This window comes from Fonsecaea nubica (assembly GCF_001646965.1).
Source record: "Fonsecaea nubica strain CBS 269.64 chromosome Unknown Scaff13, whole genome shotgun sequence".
NCBI lineage: Eukaryota > Fungi > Ascomycota > Eurotiomycetes > Chaetothyriales > Herpotrichiellaceae > Fonsecaea > Fonsecaea nubica.
In genome coordinates this window covers 242,937-264,797 of record NW_019173686.1, presented here as the reverse complement: position 1 = coordinate 264,797, position 21,861 = coordinate 242,937, and the positions used below count along the sequence as shown (strand labels likewise).

The 21,861-nt window shown below is 51.9% G+C and overlaps 6 protein-coding genes across 6 annotated transcripts; 2 read left to right on the top strand and 4 right to left on the bottom strand.

Moving 5' to 3' along the window:
* Positions 1–163: 163 nt before the first annotated feature.
* AYO20_02957 (hypothetical protein) lies at positions 164–1,363 on the bottom strand (the record flags this gene model as incomplete). The annotated part of the gene is made up of 2 exons (XM_022641261.1): positions 164–495; positions 550–1,363. 2 exons carry the CDS (start codon positions 1,361–1,363, stop codon positions 164–166), a joined length of 1,146 nt encoding a protein of 381 aa, XP_022502792.1.
* A 4,397-nt stretch (positions 1,364–5,760) lies between these two features.
* AYO20_02956 (hypothetical protein) lies at positions 5,761–6,756 on the bottom strand (the record flags this gene model as incomplete). Its single annotated transcript, XM_022641260.1, has 2 exons — positions 5,761–5,852; positions 5,910–6,756. The coding sequence occupies 2 exons, from the start codon at positions 6,754–6,756 to the stop codon at positions 5,761–5,763; spliced, it is 939 nt and encodes a 312-aa protein (XP_022502791.1).
* A 309-nt stretch (positions 6,757–7,065) lies between these two features.
* Positions 7,066–8,629, top strand: AYO20_02955 (hypothetical protein; the record flags this gene model as incomplete). Its single annotated transcript, XM_022641259.1, has 4 exons — positions 7,066–7,095; positions 7,157–7,343; positions 7,538–8,278; positions 8,343–8,629. 4 exons carry the CDS (start codon positions 7,066–7,068, stop codon positions 8,627–8,629), a joined length of 1,245 nt encoding a protein of 414 aa, XP_022502790.1.
* Positions 8,630–13,434: 4,805 nt separating this feature from the next.
* Positions 13,435–14,214, bottom strand: AYO20_02954 (hypothetical protein; the record flags this gene model as incomplete). Its single annotated transcript, XM_022641258.1, has 1 exon — positions 13,435–14,214. One exon carries the CDS (start codon positions 14,212–14,214, stop codon positions 13,435–13,437), a length of 780 nt encoding a protein of 259 aa, XP_022502789.1.
* Positions 14,215–15,619: 1,405 nt separating this feature from the next.
* On the bottom strand, positions 15,620–16,192 carry AYO20_02953 (hypothetical protein; the record flags this gene model as incomplete). Its single annotated transcript, XM_022641257.1, has 4 exons — positions 15,620–15,744; positions 15,802–15,878; positions 15,939–16,030; positions 16,109–16,192. 4 exons carry the CDS (start codon positions 16,190–16,192, stop codon positions 15,620–15,622), a joined length of 378 nt encoding a protein of 125 aa, XP_022502788.1.
* A 3,720-nt stretch (positions 16,193–19,912) lies between these two features.
* Positions 19,913–21,325, top strand: AYO20_02952 (hypothetical protein; the record flags this gene model as incomplete). The annotated part of the gene is made up of 2 exons (XM_022641256.1): positions 19,913–20,118; positions 20,179–21,325. The coding sequence occupies 2 exons, from the start codon at positions 19,913–19,915 to the stop codon at positions 21,323–21,325; spliced, it is 1,353 nt and encodes a 450-aa protein (XP_022502787.1).
* Between the last annotated feature and the right edge of the window lie 536 nt (positions 21,326–21,861).

Genomic DNA, 21,861 nt, shown 5'->3' with positions numbered 1-21,861 from the left:
AACGTCCTGGTCGTACAAGTTCATGTATCATGAAGAAAGAACGAGGTATAATTCATCAGGTTAATGAAAGGCCGTTGCCCACAAAAGAAAAGGGTTCCCAGTTCGTAATGTGTCGTAGAGTCGTGGCGGTAGAGAATCAGGATGGTGGTCTTGAACTTTGGTCTCAGCCGGGGCTCTCGCTGGCTCGCCGTTTGAGTCCGCCACGAGGCAGAAGGTCGAGGCAGACGGTGAAGATATGGACAATCTGCTCTTCCCAGATGCCCATTTCAAAGTCCACGAGGCCGTATTGCTCGAGTTGATCGCACATGCCCACCAAGTCGTCCATGAGACTGGTTATGCTGCTGGCCGAGAGCATGTCCACGGGTGGTCTCTTGCTTCTCGCGGCCTCTTCTGTGATTTCTCTCTGTTTTTGTCCCAAAGCCTCCCAGCATAAATTCAACTCTCGCCAGAAGTCGACGCGCTCTGCATGCCGGGTCTCGTCGTCATGGTGCAAACCTGGGGAACAATTAGATTTGCTTGCGCATCTCACTCATCAAGGATTGCACTTACCCAAAGCAGCCACAGAGCTGACGAGCCACCGAGTGAGAGCGAGCAGTTTTTCGCTAGCTGCCGTTACTCGGCCCGCAATGATCGCGTCGAAAGTGGCCCGCAGCTGCTGATGGTAGTCCCTCAGACTCTCTTCAAGGGCCGTTTGAACGCCGCTCAGCACAGCCGGTGCGTCGGCCTCCTGCTGCTCCATCACCGGAAAGTCGACATGCCCAGTGGCATAAGATTGAGGCATAGATGGTCGAGTCGCAGCCACATGGCCGAAGCTACTCTGCTCCGCTTGGGAAGTCAGGTATTGAGCGGGACCAGAACCGAGGGTTGCTCCCGCGTGTTCGCTCTGCTGCAGGTATTGGGGAATTGCAAATTGACTAGTCATAACCTCGATTGCCGTTTGTCGCTGCTGGAACGGAATGCTTTCGTAGAGCGCCTGTGGTGCTACCGGCGGAAGCATGGCCGAGGGTGCATACTGCGCAAAAGGCTGGTGCTGTTGCTGTGAGGGAGAGGCTTGGACCTGTTGCTGTCTGGAGGCCTGCGACAGATACGCAGGTGAGTATTGCATCTCCACCCCTTGCATCGGGCTGCTGCTCTGCAGATGGGAACTGCCATACTGCGGGTCTTGGTACCCGTAGCCAGTGTAGCCGGAAAGATACGGGCGCGTCATCGAAGATCTGCCAATATCCGTCCTCGCTGGCGTTGCTGGCTGCGCGAACCTGTCGCCCGAAGGTGGGCCCATGGCTTCTCCTGGTAGAGGGCGCGATGGCGCCTGTGACTGGTATGGTGGTCCATACTGGGTGCGCCGACGGTCACTGCCGTCCATTTAAGGAAGACGGACTCGCCTGTCGACGCCAGGTTGACAGTAACAGTCCCGCGCCTTCTGAGAATCGTATGCCCCCGAATTGATATGATGGACCTGGAAGGACAGCCTCCTCCTTGACCTCGGATGCCTCTCCTTTCCCCCTCGCCTGAGTTCGTTCCCTCATACAACCACTGAGAGGCGGAAAGAGGCAGGAGGTCGATATCGGAATATCGGCAGAAGACTCTGTGTGTCCGGGTTTCGTGGGTCGGAAGTTCGTCACAGGACAGAGAGAAGTATAAGATTTGGGAAAGTAAAGGGTTGACACCACCTCTATAGCTGCGCAGAGCCAACCACGAATCCGACAACAGAGTGCGAAAATGGTTTCGGATTACCGCCTGCTCCAGATACTGTGGGATGGACCGGCAGATGCAGCGCCCGTGGTTGGATGGCCAGTCGCTATCCTGTTCGTGCTCGAGAGTCGAATGTTCCGGGCGCAAGTCGTTGGGGTCAAACACAAATGAATCCTCGGCGACTTCCGCCGCACATATGGACGTACGTCGTGAATGGTCTCAGGATATGCGCGCTCCGTATCAACAGGCAAAGAAAAACAACGTCGAGTTGATCCAAAGGATAGTGGGGGGGGAGGTTTAGTGGCGTCAGAAGGGTGGATAGACGGAATGAATCGAGAGGTCAAGACACGAACGCAAGGACATGGAGCAAAGGATCGTACGAAAGAAATAGTAAAGGAGCGTTCGGTAGCATAAGAAAAAGAAGAAGACCCAGGTACCTTGGAATAGTGGAGGAAACGCAATGTATACAAAAAAGAGGCCTGAAGTGGTGCAGCTGCCGTGGCAGGCGAAAGTGCGCACGACTCAAATCAATAATAAACACTTTAACCAAGGAGACTTGGATGGGGAATGGCGCAGATACCGCATGGCAGTAATCGATGGGTCGCTCGTTCCTGGTACGTCAAAGTCAACTCCTCCCAACGCGGCCGGTGATGTCGTTTTTTTTTCCCACCCAAGATCCAGTAGAGCAAGGCAAGGCGTTTCTTGCCGGGTGTCAAAAGAGAGAAAAAAAAGTCTTTTGAAGTGGGCAGCGCCACAGGAGGACAGACATGCCCACCCGCGGCCTGGGGGCGAATGCCAACAGGGTCCCATTTCGAAGAGGCCAGCCTGTTGGAGGTCAAGGGAGGTCAAGGGAGGTCCATCTTCTGGGCGTCGGGTTCGAGCTTGAGCAAGTAGTTCCCGCCCGATCTGTTCGCTGCTGTAGGGAAAGGTAGGGCTTCAGACAATCAAGCTGTCACTTCCAAGCAGGCATTGGCGACGGTGCCCAAGGTTCATGGATGCTGGGAATGATGACACCCTCACAAGCGTCAGGATGGATGACCCATGGGCAAAAACCAGGCGAAAAGAACGCGTCTGAATGGGCATGACGTCCCCGCCAGTGGATCTGTTCCAGGACCTTTGCAAGGGGTTCGCTAAAGGCCGAGGGGGCGTTCTCATCAAGCGCAAGGGAGCTGGACTAGCCACTGGTCTGACAAGGCTTGCATCTTAGCCTGCCACTGGCATCCACCTGCCGCTGCGCCAGGCGAGATTTAGAGTGTGGCGCCCGAGGAACATCAAGCAGGGGGAGCATGACACCTGGTTGGAGCTCAGACTTCCAAACCGTCCGCACCACAGCTGATCCTAGGCTCCAGGATTGGTTGCCCCGTCGTGGCCCTGGGATGCCGCGCAGGTGAAAAAGAAGGCCCAGACGATGCTCTAGAAGCAGCTAATGGCCAAGTCGACAAGTCCAAAAGTGCTCGGTTTCAGCTGGGCTGGTACTCGGATATGTATATCAATTGGCTTTATAAAAGTGTCGGGGGCACACTCTTCAACGACGCTGATTGATCCTCGAGAGATTACCACCCAAGCCCCATCAAGTTGGACTCGGGGGATGTGTTGGTGTCGCACAAGACCAGTGGTCAGCTGTACAACCGCCGTTTGACGGATGGCACCGTCGTCGAGGATTCGAGCAATGCTCGGATTGCACCGCCGCTGTGTGCACACGATTCCTCCGGTCAGAAAATCCTTTGATCAAAACCCAAAGTGTGATGGATGTCCTGATCGAGGACACGAAATGTGATCTTGCAAGCGCATGAAAAGCTCTCGTGTCCTATCGCGAGACGCGTCTCCTAGGTACATAGTGGTCGGAGGGTTCCGAACAGAATCACAGTGTATACACTGTGGTACCGTTCTGGTAAGCATTCCTTTGCCTTGGAAATCGTCCCAATGGCGAGTTTATACCCAAAGACAGTTGTCCGACCACGTCGATGGAACAAGTCAAGGGCATTGTTCGACTCTCTCCCGACAGTGACCTGTTGGCCGTGTACGAGTACGTTCCTCGATCTAGAGGCGTCATCGAGCCGAGCCTCGTCAGCCAGTCGGATGGCAACAGTGGTACCATCGACCCAACGATCTGGTGAGCTTCCAGCTGGCGAAATGTACGTGATGTGCCTGTGTCAGAGACAGATGCATTTCAAGTCCCCACGCCTGACCTGTCATATGGTTGCTGAAGCCACGTTTGCTCCCCAGACACACGCGCCCCCCTCTGTATTGAAAGCACATCTTGTAAGACTGTTTGGTTTTTGGTCTTTCCACCTCATTATTGGGATTACAATCTCCGGGTCATGCAAATAGCTCGAATCAAGGCGTCCACTTGTTGTTTTGGCTCCAGTTTTCGACCCTTGAGGCCGGACCTGCAACCGTACTCGTATGCATAGGTGCGGACGCGACAAGGTGGCCTTGGGACTCTCACGCCAATGATATCTTTGACACAATTTCAGATGCATTATTGGCATACCCGTGTGACGGCGGTCGAGTGGGAACAAGGAGTCCTGCAGCATGCATGTGTTTCACACCCGGTTCCCTGGGTGGCTTAGGTTCCTGAAGATCTCCGCAACCCGACAGGAACATCGTACTTTTTTAAATGGAATTCCTAAGATTGAACTCATTCCGACCTGTGGCTCTTACTGCCGAGTATGGTCTAAACGGGTTCAAGGCATGGCGGTGGTCATAAACGCCGACGGGTATCTTCATTTTGCTCTTGCGGGGTTGACTGATGGTATATTTCCGAGCCGCACTGGGGCACTGGGACCATCTTGGACACTCCGTTTAGCGTGTCGCTTAGAGGGCGCGTTTCAGCGCTTCGTTTCATGTTCGCTGTGGCTCGGTCCTTGTCGACATGTACCGCACTTCGACCACAAACAGTTGGTCCAGTATCGTGACGCGAGCTGTAGCGACGCGGGTTGAGCGAGGCTTGTTATGGTCATTTCCCCGTGGGTTTGGACTTGGAATGCTAGAGCGGCGAAGTCTCATTTGTGAATGCGAGCCTTCAATTGCTGGCGGCCACTCGGCGGAATCCCCGTGGTGCTTATGGTGAGGGTTCGAATACTCCCCCTCTAGGTATGTACCCGTCAGATTTTGGCACATGCGTTTCAGGTCAAAAACAGGTCCTACCTCTTTTCTGGAAGATGAGTTCCGACGCAGCCTCGGGGCAACGAGCCTCCCAAGTCCCCAGCAACGGCTCCACTGGGCCAGGATGCAAACCATTCGTTCTATTTTGCGAAGTTGCGTGCAGCGTGCAGGGCGCGAAGCTAGGCTCAGATGAGTGTTAGTGACTCGACATGTGCAAGTCACTCCTCCATCAGGCCGAAGTCTTGCAAATGGATCTGCCGGAATCTCGCTTAAGGGATCACCACGACGGTGTCGGCTGCAGCCTGCAGGATATATCACGGTCGAGTCGCTGGGCATCTGACAGCTCGCTTGCAGGACCGTTGAGACTGTCGACAGACCCTCTTGGTAATCGTGAGATTGGTGCAGTCAGAATCAAAAGGGCAACCAGCGTAAATGGGACGAGGATTGGTGCGACGCGACATGCCGGGGATCAGAAGAGAAGGAAAATGCATCGATCAGGATGGGCTCATGTATCGGGATCAGATCAAGGCTCAGGCACGTGAGGAGCGCCATGATCAATGCCGGCCGCGTCAACCGATGCACAATCTGTCTGCACGAAGTCGTGTCTGCATGTGTGTTACTCTGCCTACAGGGCTGACAAGGTCTTAACAATGCCAATTCAGTGGTTTGGCACCGAGTTCCGTCACGGAGCATGTCGAGCCATTGTGCCAGACGGTGAACATCCAAGTCCCAAATTACATGTTACTCCTCCTTGGAGCCACGAACCAGAAGAGCTCTGCCCCAGGTTGAAACCGTAGCAATGACCATAGATTGGAGGCCACCCCCTCTTGCGATCTGTACCCGAGAGGATCGTGGTCTGGTTGCACAAGATCTGGCATGAACACCCAATATACACGGAGCACTTGATACAATGATGTACAAGAAAGTACCACTGAAGTACCACTGGCGCGTCCCGACTCCTCACCGTTTGACCCAAGCTGGCTTCTTCCGTGCCTTGAGTCGACCTGGCTTCTTGCGTTCGACGCGTCTCGGGTCCGAAGTAACACAGCCGGCTGGATTAAGAATTAGAGACTGCGAGTGAACACAAGCTGGGAGAAAACTTCGCTTACCTCGTCGCAGAGCTGGCTTCAGTGCTGGTTCGTGTACCAGCAGAGCCTTGGCAAGAGCCAATGTGAGGGACTCGGCCTGACCGGTAATCCCTCCACCAGATACCAATGCAAAAACGTTGTACTTGTCCATTCTTTGTGTGATCTTCAACGCCCACAGTGCGCTCTCTCGGTCGTGAGGTCGTGGGAATGCTTGTACGATGCTGCGTCCATTGACCATTACGTCTCCAGTACCTTCCACCAGATACACCTTCGCCGAGGACTCTTTCCTTCGTCCTATACCGATAGACCTGCCATACTCGTCGATTTTGCCAGGCTTTGCCTTCTGTATCTCTTCGGAGCCGGGACGTCGGAATCGCGTCAGGATTTGCTTCACTTCCTTGGGACAATATCTGGGATGAATCTTGTTCAACCGAGTCAAGAGAACCAGCACTTTTGAATATTTTGAAGCAGCCACCTGTTCGCCTGTTGAGCTTCGGTATTGATTTAGCTTCAGCCAAGCAGGCCGCAGTATCTGGTCTGGAGGAGCTGTTGGTAGCGATGCATGTTTCTTGACGAGTGATTGTAACAGTAAGAGGTGATCGTTGAAGACCGGAGAGGCTGTGAAATAGGAGGGAGACCGTGGAAGGATTCGAGCAGGAAGAGATGTAGAGTCGTCAATGTCTATCTCGGGCGCAGCACGGATCTGAACCTCTGCGGCAGAATGTGTTGTCGTAGAGAAGCCCTGATATCTTCCGAGAGGCTGGATCCATTGACGATGAGCTGTCAATTGGATTTTGTCATGAAGTCGACATTGGCGACAGATGAACGAGATGGTGGATGGGAAGGCCCGCGCTGAGGGTCGCGCCATGTTCAGTGGGAGGTGTTTCATCACCTGCTGAGAAGAAGACTCTGACAGATCATGGCATGCAGATTGATTGCCTGGAAAAATCCAGCGCAAACCCAATGGCACTTCGTGAGTGAAGAAGATGGTGAGGTTGGAGCTTGGAGATCGGGCACACATTCCGCCAAGCCTTTTTAGGAGCCTGCGCTGCAAAAAGCGGGAACTTATGACTGACCTCAAAAATTTGTTTATGACTTGAATTTCGCTCGCCTCACGACAACTCTACCACCTCCATTCCATTCTTCTTCCCGAGAGACATCCGTACCCAGATTCAACATGTCGTTCGGCAAGCTCTACAGCTTCAAGGTAAGCCCTACGCCGATGGACATTTACAGAGAGTCAAGCGTTACTGACTTCACCCCTGTAGGAAAACGCCCGCAGCACTGCCCTTTTGGCGGTCGCAAAGGAGAACAACCTTGACATCGAACTCGTCGAGACCAGGACCCCCGTCACAGATCCTGAATATCGCAAGCTGAACCCTCTGTCACGAATCCCCACCTTTGTTGGCTCCAATGGCTTCGTCTTGACTGAGTCTATTGCCATTGCCATCTATTGTGAGTCTAGCCCCGCAGTTCCATGTTGGTCATTTCCTGCCTTCAAAGATGAGCCATATTATCATATTCAGTTATCCCTGTCTGAATAACCCTTGTTGACTACATTAAACTCTGAGAGATCTTGTTTCCTAGCCCTTATTTGGTACCCCTTGACGCACTGGACATGCAGGAGTTCCGCTGACGATTCATCGCAGTCGCCTCGCAGAATGACAAGACCACTCTCCTTGGAAAAACCAAGCAAGACTATGCTTCCATTGTGCGATGGATGTCCTTCTCCAACAGCGAAATCCTCCCCAACCTTTCTGGGTGGTTTAGCCCTTTGATTGGCAAGGTTCCCTACAACAAGAAGTCGGTTGATGACCACAAGAAAGCTGCTTCTGATGCTATCAATGCTCTTGAACAACACTTCCTCATTCACACCTTCCTGGTTGGAGAGCGCATCACTCTTGCTGACCTGTATGTGACCTCGCAACTGTCTCGCGGTTTCCAATATGTCCTCGACAAGGAATGGCGTGCAGAGAATCCCAACACCACACGTTGGTTCGAGACCATTACAAACCAACCCATCTGGAAGGCCATCATTCCCGAGCCAATCTTGGTCGAAGAGGCCGTGAAGTATACCCCACCCAAGAAGGAAGCAAAGCCTGCTAAGGCTCCTGCACCGGAGAAGGCTGAGAAGAAACCCGCCAAGGAGGAACCAGAGGAGGAGGAGGAGGCCAAACCAGAGGTCAAAGCCAAGCATCCTCTCGAGGCACTACCGAAGCCGACCTTGATTCTTGATGACTGGAAGAGAAAGTATTCCAATGAGGATACTCGTTCAGTGGCGTTGCCTTGGTTCTGGGAGCACTACAAACCAGAGGAGTACTCATTGTGGAAGATTGATTACAAGTACAACGACGAGTTGACGCTGACTTTCATGTCATCAAACCTCATTGGTAAGTCGTCCCTCTTCATGCCACCGCTTTCACGGTGAAACATTCAGCTAAGTGTTTGAACCAGGTGGATTCTTCAATCGCCTTGAGGCGTCCCGCAAATACCTCTTTGGCGCTGCCTCCGTGTACGGACAGGCCAACGATTCGGTCATCCAGGGCGCTTTCCTGGTCCGTGGTGACGAAGCTCTGCCTGCCTTTGACGTCGCCCCAGATTGGGAGAGCTACGAGTTCACCAAGCTTGATCCCAGCAAGCCCGAAGACAAGGCATTCGTCGAGGACCAATGGTCTTGGGACAAGCCAATTGAGGTCAATGGCAAGACGTACGAGTGGGCTGACGGCAAGGTCTTCAAGTAAAGCAATGCGTCGACAGTCTCGCCGTTCCAAGACGTTGCTCCTGGTTGAGCGGATGTGATGATGATACCAACAATGACAGTTCGGATGACAAGTGGATGTTGTGCATGATAGTATGACAGGCAAGGAAGACCAACTCTCGGTTGAGAAACATCATGCACGATTGACGAGTGGATTCGTGTTTCTTCAGTTCCGACAGTAGCAAGGCAGATAGACAGGCCCGCCGCGTCTCATATTCACTCTTTGCTTGCCATCCACAGATTCCATAGAGCAGAGAAAGGAATACGAATTGAGCAGTTCCTCCAGAGTACCATTGCACTTGTGATTCTGTGGCCATCAGGCTCACGGGTTTCCCACACCTCCTACAGTACATACAATACAGAACGTCTCGGTTCGACGAAGCGATGTTGGTAGCTCGAGTATTTCGACTCCAGGCGCCAGAATGCCAGACAACCCCTTCTCCTACAGAATTGACATCTGTCTATGTACGGCACGTGTGTATTGTATCTCACGAGGTTGTATCCACGGTCCACGAGCCCTTGTGATAGTGGTATGATGGCATGGTAGGTGAAGAGAACCAAGGTCAGGACGCCACCAGCCAGCCAAACGAATAAACAGGCGAATACCCTCCCATGATTCTCCCTCTTCTCCCTCTTCTCCCTCTCTCACACCTCCTCCTACCTCCTCCTACCTCCTCATAATACCTCCTACCTCCTCCCAAAGAGACACCGAGACACGACAGTAAAACTTCTTCTCCAATGCTTTGCGGCAAGGCAAAAAACAAAAAAGAGCGAATGATGAAAAAGTTTTGTCATGTTTTTTTTTTGCATCAGTGGCGGTAGTGCAAAGGCCATACATCGACACAAGTTTTTTCCCCCCCTTTTCGGGATAAGAACAAAAAATTGGTGGTCTCATGTGCAAAGTGCAAGGTGCACAGAGAGAGGGAGACACACACACACAATGTAAAAAAAGGACCTGATGAAACAGGAATCTGCTTGTTTCTGATCAACAGTGACGTGCTGATCAGAATTTGTTGGCGGTAAGAATATGGGACGAGGTTGAGGATAAGGGTTCGGATGGTATTAATATAGAAAAAAAGATGAGGATAGATAGATAGGTGGGGTCAAGGCAAGGCACAGGGCACTGCGGCAGGGGCTCCAGCGCAGGGCGAGACGAGGGAGGATGGTCAAGTGAGAGACAAAAAGGAGAGAACCGGAGGGTTCAAGGATGATAAAGGCAAAAGATAGAGAAAAAGAGATATAGGAAAGAGGGAAGAAAGTATTTCAGATCGGTCAATGGCAGAGCTCAAATTTATAGGCACTCGCCCGGTGTTGAGATCAACCCAGCGGAGCTTTCAAAAGAAGACGTCCCTCAACAAACACGTTCGCACCTTGTGTCAAAGGAAGAAAGCGTGGTACACAGTAGATCCGATGGAAACTCGCCGTGACCAGAAAGATCAAGCTTTGATATTGCAAGGATCCGTCCGACTCTTGAGGTGTTTTGATGGAACCATTTATGTGCCCTTCTCAGCATGTGGGTCACATATTGTTGCAAAGTTCGATTCCAAGGACGTGGATAGCCACTCAGCTCGTAATATTTCTCGTTTGCTACTGTGGCAAATCGCGCAGAGTCTGCGAAACTTTGGTTCCAAGTACATCAATCATGCATCACTGTCTGTAGAACCTTTGCCCAGTGATCGAACGCAGGGCGCAGCAGTAGACCGTGTCGTCCAATCGTTGATCAGACAAGTCGACTTGATCCTTCAGTTTGATCTTTGAGGCTTCGGGGTTAATTTGCCAGAGGTCGAAATTGCAGCCTCGTTGAATCAAGCGAGCGGTGTCGTATCAATGTGTCGCTCTTTTCCTAGTGAAGAGTCCTGATCTCTTGGAATATACTGCCCAACAACCCTGTCCATCAATCCGAGTTGCCAAGGAATTGACTGGTTGCAATGGCCCCGAGAAGCATAGTTCTCCAATGTACCTCGAAAGATCCGAGTCTCTCTCACCAGGTACCTAGCTCTCCACTGAGGTTGAGCTGCTTCTTGGGTAAGGTTTTGAGGTATTTGTTCTCGGTAATCTTGATTTTGTATTGTAGAGCAGAGTATGCGCGCACATGAAGAACGCACAAATGATTTGCCCTCTCATGCAGCTGTCGTAGATCAATTGGAGTATCCCTGAAGATGAAGAGCAACGCTAGGAGTGCTGGTCTCTGGCGCGCCACCCATTTTGACTTTTGTGGGCGTGCTGTAGTGAAGGCATTTCAGACACAAATCCGCGTGAATAATAAGTTGATATTCATATCCAGATAAATTTCGAGTCTTGAGTACTGACAGGTCTATTCTGTTTTGCTGCGTCTATGTGTAATCCACAGCCAGGTTCTATTGGTGTTTCGCAACAACTCGAGAAATTCGACTGTTTTTGTTCAATTCCAGGGTCCAGCTTGTTATCAACGTACTTCGCCCGGCCGAGCTGCTGCAGCTGCCACATCACCGTCAATGTTTCGCACGCCAGTTTCGTCGCGTCGACCCTCCCATAAGCGGACCCAGAAATCAGGAGGGTCCAACGGTCGTTGGCCATCATGCAAACCAGGCCAAACATCCGCGAAGAAGTAATAGACATGGCCCACGATCACACCAAGTATCTCGTCCTTGGGAATGCTGCCATGCATGAACATGTGGAACGCCATTAGAACCCACGGGAGATAAGGGGCGGTGAAGACAAGAACGCCGAGAAAACTCAGTCGAGTGTCGGGGTTACGTCGTGACCAGATGTATACAAGAGTGCTGGATAGTGCCGAGCCCAGGAATGGGATGGAGGTAGTAAGTGAGCTCAAGGCTAGCAGCGACGTGCATGCGTATAATAGCAGCCAAGAGAAGACGGCTGGTGAGGCCCCAGAGCCTTGTTCTAGCAGTCGAGAATATCGCTGAAGGAAGAACACATGGAAGGCTAGGTCCAGTGACGGCGGACCAAAGTATATGAACGTAGTTAACAGTCGCCAATACTGGGAACGTTAGCAAATACGAGCTTGGTCGTTGTAGACGTATACACCCACCTGCGACTTATAGTAGACGGCACGCCATGAATAAAACAACTGAAATGGCGTGATGACTTTGCACTGCAACAATATAGATGTAATAACCGTTGCTGTCGTCCAGTACCGGGTGCAAGGCGGCATCTCAAAAAACCACTGTTCGAGGGGAAACTGCCCCAGTTGGCCGAGGCCATCTTCACCCCCACCCCCAAGTATCGCGGCCATTATCCAAGGTATCAGGTCAAAAAAAGGGAGGATCGTGCGAGAAAAGTCTGAGAGGAATTCGGGGCTCTGGACGATGGTGTAGATAGGCGAGAGTACGGACTGAGTCAAGATCGGGGAACGCAGGTCCGAGTAGTCATGGTAGAAGTGATCTGCTGGCGGAGTTGGAGATAGTATAGGAAAGGAAAGGTTCATGTAGCGGTAGAGAGGTTAGGTGTGTAGGTGGCCTCTTCTCAGAGGGAATGAGACATCATCATGAACAACATAGGAGGGCGAGGTTCGAGCAGGCTTTACTTTGGGGGCTGGCGGGATAATGGAATGGAATGATGTCGAACCACAGCAACTGCGGCGAGCATGGCTCCGAAGAAAGGAACGGCGAGGAATGAAGTCGTCATATCAGGCAGGTGAAGCGACCATTCAGTAAAGCGGCCGGATGCCGACTTGTACCGAGTACCGAGTTGTGGGTGGTGGGTCTTTCGTAACGCGCGGAGAATGATGTCTGTGGACGCGACCTTATTCAACTGTTGGGCGTCACCCAGTTACTCAACACTATTACAGCCGGCCAGCATCCATTGACTTCGGAGTCCATGCAGCCATCTCTGTCGACTTCCAGAACCAACTGATACTCGCGCGTCCAGCCACGAGATCCCCCGCCCTCTATTGGTTTCCCTTACTTTGACTCAGTCCCAAGTCGGCCACCCACGACGTTATATACATGGCTCAGACAAAAAGCATCCGGCGACGCTCAGGACCTCTTACCCCTAAGAGAGGACAGGCCCAACGAGTGAACCCGTCACCTAGAACAATATCAGGCAAGCGGCTCCGGGCGCAACGTAAGTTCCAAGACAATTCATCACTGTGTATATATATATATATATATACACACACCCACACAACACCCAAATGCTGATAACATTCGACAGCTGGCGATCCCATACCCGTGCGACGACCCCGAAGATATCGCCCTGGAACACTCGCACTCAGAGAAATCCGAAGATATCAGCAATCCACCGACCTCTTAATCCTTAAACTGCCTTTCGCTCGTCTCGTCCGAGAAGTTGCCCTTTCTATCCTTCCGTACCACGCAGCGCAAGATCTTCGGTGGCAAAGTCAAGCGATCCAGGCCTTGCAAGAAGCGAGCGAGGCATTCCTTGTGCATCTCTTCGAAGACACAAACCTGTGCGCCATCCATGCGAAGCGGGTTACGATCATGCAGAAGGATATCCAATTAGCGAGAAGGATTCGAGGCGCTTGGGGTGGATTGGGTTGAGCGAATGCATTGAGCTGGCATGACTTTATGATTCACAAAGATGTTGGTATTGTTTGGTGTTTTGCTATCCAGGTCTTATAGGACAGGCATACGGGGTCAACCCAAGTCGGCGGAGATTGTGTCGCAGCATCCTGGGTTTGGCGTCTGTATGAAAAGGTGCTACAAAGCAGCATGCGAATTTGTTTTGGTCAGCGGGAGTTCCGCTCGACTCGTGTTTGCGCCGTAATGGGTTGAAAGAGCAGACAAATACCAGAATAAACTCGCTCTGTCCATTGGTTTTCCGATCCTAGCCTGTCACACTCGATCCAAGCACGCCTTTTGTACTCGTCACATCTCCGCTACCCACCGCGCCCTCCGCTCTCCTCTCGCAAGCCTGTCTGCAAGCCACTGCCAGCGCCTTGAAAGCGCTTTCCGCCCTGTGGTGGTTATTGCTTCCGTAGACACACTTTACATGCAAGGTGACACTGGCAGCCTGTGCAAAACTCTCGAGACCATGCGTGATCATCTCTGTGCTCAAATCGCCGATCTTCTCGCGGGTGAATCCAAAATCTATCACACTGTACGGTCGGTTGGAAAGGTCGATGACCGCCCACGACAAGGCTTCGTCGAGGGGGGCGTCACCGCGACCAAAGCGGACGAGAGAAGTCCGTTTCCCCAGCGCGGCATTGAACGCTGATCCGACCGCCAAAAAGACGTCCTCTGCCGTGTGGTGGTCGTCGATGATCAGATCACCACTTGCCCGGATGGCGAGGGACCAACCTCCATGCTTCGCCAGTGCGTGCAGCATGTGGTCCAGAAATCCAATGCCGGTGGATATGGCTATCTGCTGAGTGGGCGTTATCTGTGTCGCATGGTGCGAGGTGGGCAGAGGAAACAGGACGTCGGGATGTGCCTGTTTCTGAGCTGGTGATATCGCCGAAGGGAAATGCTGGGAGGCTTCGTATGCAAGGAGTGCGCCTCCATCTAGCGAGAGCGACACCTGGATCTTGGTCTCGTTGGTGATGCGCGAGAGTGTGTGAGTTCGGCGCGGTAGTGATAACGGCATAATTCGTTCTATTGACCCCATTTTGACCTGTCTCGACGATTGCTGTTTCGTGAGAGACAGTCGAGAAAGAAAAAGTAAATCCGTCTTGTCAGACTTGCCCAACACGGGGCTCTGTTGTCGCTGCTTTTGGCTATTGTCTTTCGCAGCCGCCATGCAATCAATCAGGTCTCGTCCTTTGGTAATCCCAAGGCCTCAGACCCGCGCTAGTTAACCCTGATGTGATTATCGGTGGTGCGCACCAGATGGTCAATACTTTCAGTTCCTGTCAATTGACAAGCTTAAGAGCTTGCCCGAGCAATTGAATCAACACCCGTACCTCTGAGAGCACCTCGAAGTTTCGGAACCAACAAATATAATTACTCGTCCTCGCATTTCATTAGGGGTCAATAGACGCTCAACAAGAGCAGCAATAAATGTTTGCTGAATGTAGATTAGTCTTTTCCATAACAGGCTTAGGTTGTATTGTCGCCGACATTGAGATTCTGCGGAGCAAACACAAGCGGAAGGTGACGCTGCCGCAGCCCGAGCTCGAAGCTGGATTCACCACACTTGAACCGCAACTTGGACCTTGCAGTACGCCGGAACTTCACATTCTCTCTGTGGACCTCCTATGTGAGAATTGAGAGCTCCAAGATGGTCATAAATCCCACATATCTGGCCCAACGGTCACGTTCTTGTAGGTGTCCCGATCCTCGGAATCCAGTCTTCTTACGGGAGGGAATTCACTGACCGGATGACAGCAATCAATTGGTCAGATGCACGACGGCGAGTCCTGAAGTCCTATCGAGAATGGCTGAGAGCGGTACGCGAACATAATACCAGACCTCATTGCGCTTGGGGGGGATAAGGGTGGCTGACTGAGAGATTTGGAATTCAAGGGACCTGAGATCCAACAGCTCTACTCCCTCAATATGCCGGTCTCCAGAATCCGTACGAAAGTCAGAGAAGAGTTCGAAAAGCACAGATATGTCAACAACGTACAGGCGGTCGACGTCCTACTCCAACAGAGCCATGCAGAGTTTCAGGTGGGTTCAACATTACACAAAGATGGTCTGAAGGTGGCATGCAGACACTGACGAGACGGGTGTTCGCCGCAGGAAATGTTGAATTACTGGAAGCAGTACTCACACGTCATGAAGTACTTTAGAGTGGATGAAGATGAGAATGCGAAACTGCCGAAGAACTTCATCCAGGGTTTTCTTGAGGTATGCATCCAGCAATGCCGCACACCTATCATTGCTGTTCCTGCTGGCTAACTCTTGCTTCTTTTTAGGGCCGTAACTAAGGCAGATTCCCACTCGGCAGGAGCGCTGAAGCAATTGTACATAGCTAGAAAGAGAAGACCCCCCAAAATCTACCGACACTCCGGGCGCCTTTCCAGTGCAAATCCATTACCCTCAACACCCCGACTGTTCGTGATACGTGGTCATGAAATTGAAGCATTGAATTCATCTCGCGCTTCTGAGAATTTCTTCGACACCACTTCGCAAGCAGCAATCATATCTAACAAACCCTTCCTGAGTGCGTCGACTGCAGTTGTCTCGGTATCCTCTGGTCTGGGTCAGCATTGGGCGGTGAATGAGACGAGGACCACGAGAAGCCACTCACCCCAAGTCTGTATCCGAATGTTCATTTTCGTCTCGGAAGGGTGTGGGATTGTATAGCCACAGAACTCGACATCGGGGCTGCAAAAGTCAATCCCATGATCTACTCCAAAAAAACCTCCATCGTTCACGGAGCCATACTTCTTGTTAACAAAATACCGCAAAGCATTGCCCATCGTGTGGTCTTCTTTTTCGAATTGGAATGATGCTGCATGCGAAGATGCGCCAGGAAGCTGCAGCACAAGAGGCATCAGAACCGTAGATCAAAGACTTTTTGTTGTATCCAAATCCCACCGCTCCCAGAAACTTACCACGATCAGCTTCTTCGCCCCGCGCAACAGCAAATCCTCGATATATTCGGGATCGTTTACGTCGCCTTCTGAAACCTCAGACATCTTGAGATATGTTGTAGTTAATACGTTTCTCGAACAGATGGCGATGAATGGACGTTGGTCGACCAGAAACAGATACGACAATGGATATAAAATCTTCAAGGTTCTCGGAAACGGGTTCTTGATGCCAAGACACCAGAGGCAATTCGCCTAATTGGGAATAGGTCAAGCGGAACTGAGTACTGAGCACCAAGTACAACAACATATTCTGCATCATCTTGTCGAGTTCGCTTCCTCGCGATAGACCTCCTGTATCTCCTGATTCTATGATACAGTATATGCTGTTATGGGCAAAGATTTCGCTCACTTGTTATCTATATACACCATAAATGCGAAATATAGATTGGGTGTCGTGACTCGGATTATATGCATGATTTCCCTTTCTCGAAGATATTGCGAGGTTTTGCAGTTCGCAAGGATCAGATGGAGGCTATGCGATAAGACAGCGTTTCCTACCCCGAGGTCCTGTGTGGGTTTGAACTACTAGATCCCGGGCCCAGAGTCATGCATTCGCTATCATACAACGAAAAACCGATACATCATCATTTATCACGGGGGACTCCCAAAGAAACTGTGAGAAGCTCCCATAGTACCGACTGTGCGTATGCTGAAAGGGTAGCACAGCGTCGAGGCGACGTGGTTCTCCATATCAAGACAAAAGTCTCGAAAATTGGTCGTCATGCCTGTATTTCGCCCAGTCAGACCTTGACAAGATGTTCTTGGCTGTGTTGGCTTCTTTTCAGACAGTGAACTATTGCAGAACGTGCTGCATGTCGTGATCTGATCGAAACCTTTCGTGGCCGTGTTTTGCTCGTACTGGTTGCTCTCCAGACATTTGATGTACATCCATAGTGTAGCTAGAGAGGGTGTGCCGAGGTGTGATGAAAGCAAAGTGGATAGATCTCCTACCACGGAGTACTACTAGGTAGGTACTTGGTAATGCTTGTCGTACCTGCAAGTAATAATAATAGAAAATCAAAATTGGCTGCTGTCAAGAGAATGGCGTCAGCGAACTAGCGATCAAAGGTGGGAACAACGAGAATCTCTTATCGAAGCACCAAATCCGTAGTGGTTGCGAAGGCTTCTTCCGTGCTTGTGCCACGCGATACGCGCGGAAAGCGCTACAAAGTCCACTCCTGTGTCGACATAAGAGGCGCGATATGACGGTTGTGTCAAGAACAGACTCGTAGTCTCGAGTAACAGTCCCTGAACCTGAAGTTGGACAATAATGAGGCAGCCTGGCCGTCAAAGTACCTCCATATGTACTCACACTCCAGACAAAGACTGCCTGGCGGCCTGGTTAGCCTCGTGCGGGCGTTTCAAGGCATCTCGTCATTCGCTCATCTGGGCGCCACGATTGGGCTACCTCGTGGCTTCAGGTAGGGGTAGTTGGAATTGCAATACCAACGCCTGAAACTAGCGAGATGTGAGGCCTCTGGCGGAAGAAAAGGCATCCAATCATGAAATGGCTGGAACTCGGAAGATGTGAAGATTTTGACACAAGTCACGTAGGACAATGATCACGAGGACTTCTTTTCTTGCGACAGTGCTGAAAGACGCGCAAGGGCTCGAAGGCCATGTTTTAACCAGTGCCATCCAATTTTTGAGGGGCACCATTATTACTCGCAGGATCATCGAGAGGCTGTTGTTCGTTGTTCAGCTGCCCCAGCAGTTGGAGTCTGCCGCAGCACGATCGGCCACTAGAAGCGTTTCACCATCCACTTGTGATTCACCTAGAGAGTGTCTAGGCACATAAGGGTAGAACGCCTTCTCCGCGTAGCGTACTGTTTCTGGTAAAATTAATCATGGTATGGAGTACCCTGTGCCCGTTCTGGATGTTGCAGGTTTTGGTCAAGCATTGCAGCCGTTGAGTCAACGGGCATGGAAACTTCTGTTGTTGCTGCTAGGCTCTCGTGCGTATCAATGCATCTGGAAAATGCAGTGCATGAGTGAGTAACCTTCGCTTCGGCCTTGGAAGCTAGGTAGAACATTTGGGATGCCTCTATTTGGTACCTAGCAATGCCGAATAGTCCCCAACAAACGAGGTCTAGGGTATGTTTTGGCGGGCGGTAAGCTGCATCTCATTCCACCGAGCTGGGCGATAGTGCGATTCCTTGCTAGGAACCTGGAACCGATTGCAACGTGTGACATGCATTCGTCAGAGGCTGATGTTAGACCTAGTGCTGCCCGTGCGAATCCGAACTTCCGGGTCACTTCCCACCAGGTTCATTTTCTGCACTCGAATTCCTCCTCTTTCCTCCTCTTTTGCGACTAATATGTGACACCGATAAAGCAGGGTCGGGGTAGCATTCGCAGCACAGTGCTGAGATGGATCGCGTCCACGATCCAAAGGTGACTTCTGTGGGGAGGGCTGTAACCCGTTGGTGTCAGGACCAAGTGCGAGGAGTAAAACGGCTCGAGACCATCAATGCCCACAAATGCCCATGACAATAATATTGACGCAAAGCTTCGGCATATGAAACACGATTTGCCGCAGGGTGGGCAAAGTCAAGAGCCCCAGGAGCGCGAGGCAAGCCTTTAAGCTTGGGCTCTGGGCCGAATGAGGTCGCTTAGTTGTCGCATCCGAGAGGTTCCCGCGTGTGTTGGCTGACTAGAGGACAAACTAGCGAAGTCCGAAACATGAACCGGTTGGGATCGAGCCATGGATGGCATCAGAATGCGGGATCCGAGTCATAGTGGTAATGCCATCACGCCGCAGATGCTGGGAGTCGAAGGGGAGTGAACCAGGCTCGGCATAACTCCAGCTTGAACTTTTGGGTGTTTGTGGGTGCTGCTGGTGCATCTGGTGCTGCGTGTCAGATGCACGCCCCCCTGGAAAGGCCCTCAGGGTGGCGCCCATGAAACTTCTGGTTATTCATCGCTAGCCCAGACTCGGCTTAACGGCCACAATCTGCGCAGACACATGGCAGGCCGGAAGAGAAGCTCTGACAGTTTGTTCTTAGGACCCCAGTGCCACCGAAGCCCACCCAGGACCACTTCTCGACGTTGTTCCTGGCTCAGGCGGGTGGGCCTAACACCAGTCGAGGCTAGGGGCTTGGATCTCATCTGTTCCAGTTCCCAATTCTGAATCCCTAGTGTGAACCCAACGAGACTCGCGACACTCGACCGGTGTCGTGTCTCTCGTTTGCGGGTGTCCTTGGGGCTCCTTGGGGCCCTCCTGCGCGTTCCATTTGCTCCCTTCCCTGTCCTCCCTTCCCCTCCCTGCGCCGCCCGCCTTTTCCCATTTCCATTTTCCCAATTGCACTTGTGCTCGTATCCTTTCCTTTTCCCCCCTTCCCTATCCATCCGTCACCTGCATCCGCGAGGTCTGTTTTCTACACGACCTTAGCCGCTCGTTGCTTGCTCATCCCGTTCTCTACTGTTCCGCCTCTCACAAAACATCTCAAGTCGCCTTTCGATCTTTTTGTCGCTACCACGGTCGCTCGCTACTCGCAAGGTTGTGCTCGACTTGCTGGCAAATCGCCGCCATCCATCTCGCGCTGCTTGCTGGCGAAGCCATTCGTTTAGCGTCCAATTATTCTTTTTTGGGGGCCGCCTCCGACGCCTTTACAATCGACTATCGACGGGAAGCTTGAACCTACAAGTCTTTTATCACTGAGAGAAAGAGCTGGATTGTTCACTGCTGTTTTGTAAAGGGCTACCTGTGCGACTCGAGTCCTCAGCAGCCCCTCTGCACCCCGGTTTCTGACGGCCGACCTCACCATGTCGACAGCTGTAGCTCCAGCAATAATGGCTGCGCTCCCACCCCTTGACCGAAATCCGAGCCCAAGAGCATATCCGCCATTAGCTCCTTCCAGTAACTCGACCCCAAAGGACAGAAATTCAGATATGGCCATGACCTCGGAAATGAGTGGTGGCATGAATTCAAGTGAAAGGACACCTTCGGATGGGAAAAGGTCCCCTAGGTCGTAAGTTGTATCGACGCTCCTATTTCCTGCTAAACGATAGCTGATTGTCCTCCGACCCAGCGGTAGGAGCAACGGAAATCCAAAGATCATCGTCAAGAAAGAGCCACCAACATCTCCCTCGCTCCAGGCGAGTACTCGTCACCGTCCAAAGAAGTTGGATTTGAATACAAATACCTCGATCTCCACCGGCTTGAACTCGCGGCCTTCTGCAACACCACTGACTGCAAGAGATGGCCTGGTGATGCATGACGTTGGTTTGGCCTGTTTGTCGCCTGGCTTTCAGACTCAAGATCCTGCCATGCGGGAACAGCTTGAACGCAGCATTTCAGTCCGGGACCAACAACGATCAATCATCCAGGCAAGACTCCTTAAATCCGCTCGAGGCGATGCGCCAGAGTCTGGAAAGCCTGGTGAAGGAGCTGGCCCAAGCTCGAGCAAGAGCACCGTAAATGGTTCGAAGAAGAGACCCCCACCAGGTTTATCGATTGTCCCCCCTCCCGCGGAGCGATTTGCCAACGAAAGGGTCATTCAATCCGCACCATTAAATCAGACCTTCACCGGTCGACATGACCCTCCTCCCATGTCGAGGCAGATTAACAACCAAACACCCAACCTGGCGCAAAACTCACATATTCATCACGTGCCTGCTATACAGACAACGAACCGGTTGCCTCCTATTGCCGATGTCTTTGGGGCTAACGAACTGCATCCGGGCGCTAGTCGACCGCCTTTCCTTCACGCAAGCTCGACTTCGTCTCAAAGCCATGGTCCTCCCCTGCCATCGCCAGGATTCGCTCCGCAAACAGCTCACCCGGCGTCTCAGCATCAATCACATAATTTCGACCGCCCAAGAGAGTATCGATCGGCGGAAGAAGCAGTGCACGAGTTGACCGGGGGCCGGGAGGAGCTGCTGCCGAAAATCGTTCACTATGGTGGTCACCAACCCCCTACACCTCCTTCACCGCGCGTTGGACATAAAGACAGTCTCACTCCGCACAAATACCAACCCAGCATGCAATCCACAAGCAGGAGGAGAAGCCGCAACGAGTATGAAGATGGCAGCAGTCCCCCGCTCGGTCCAGGCCCCGATCGAATTCGTTACAACGGACCTTTTGGCGAGGGAAGGGACAGTCCGGCTACTCAGAGAGCAAAGAAGGAGGAGTTCTTGAGCCTGTGCTCGAGAGCCTGGGACCTGTTCCACTCCTGAGTTGTAACCACAGCTCGTCGCTTTCATGTCCTTTTGGATACTGAAAACGTATTCCCAGCTCTTCTTGGGCGACGGCGCTTTACGGCGTAATGAGACAACTGGCTTTTGCTCTCTCGGACCTATGATCTGTTGAGCTCTGTGGGATTTGGACCGCCTTTTGGGGATCGAGGTGTTTCTTTTTGGCTGATGAACTTGCAAAAGGGGACAACTGCGTAATGATGAACAAGGACTGGCTGGACTGGGACTATTGCTTAATACCAATTACCGACTTCAGGACACAACGAATCGGGTGGGACGGCTGATTTAAGGAGGATGTGGTGGGCGCCAAAGGTCTCCCAGATACCAAGGACAGGGTTGATGATGATGCATTTTATCTTGTGATTACGTTCGGGATCGGTGGGTGGGAAAGGAGGACGAATTTGATAGTGCACAGATTCGCTAGGCTTGGAAAATGGGAAATTTAGTCACCTTGATCGGTGTCAAAGCTGAAGAGCATTCCCCTTGTCGGGATTAGCTTTCTTTTCATCTGAATGGCT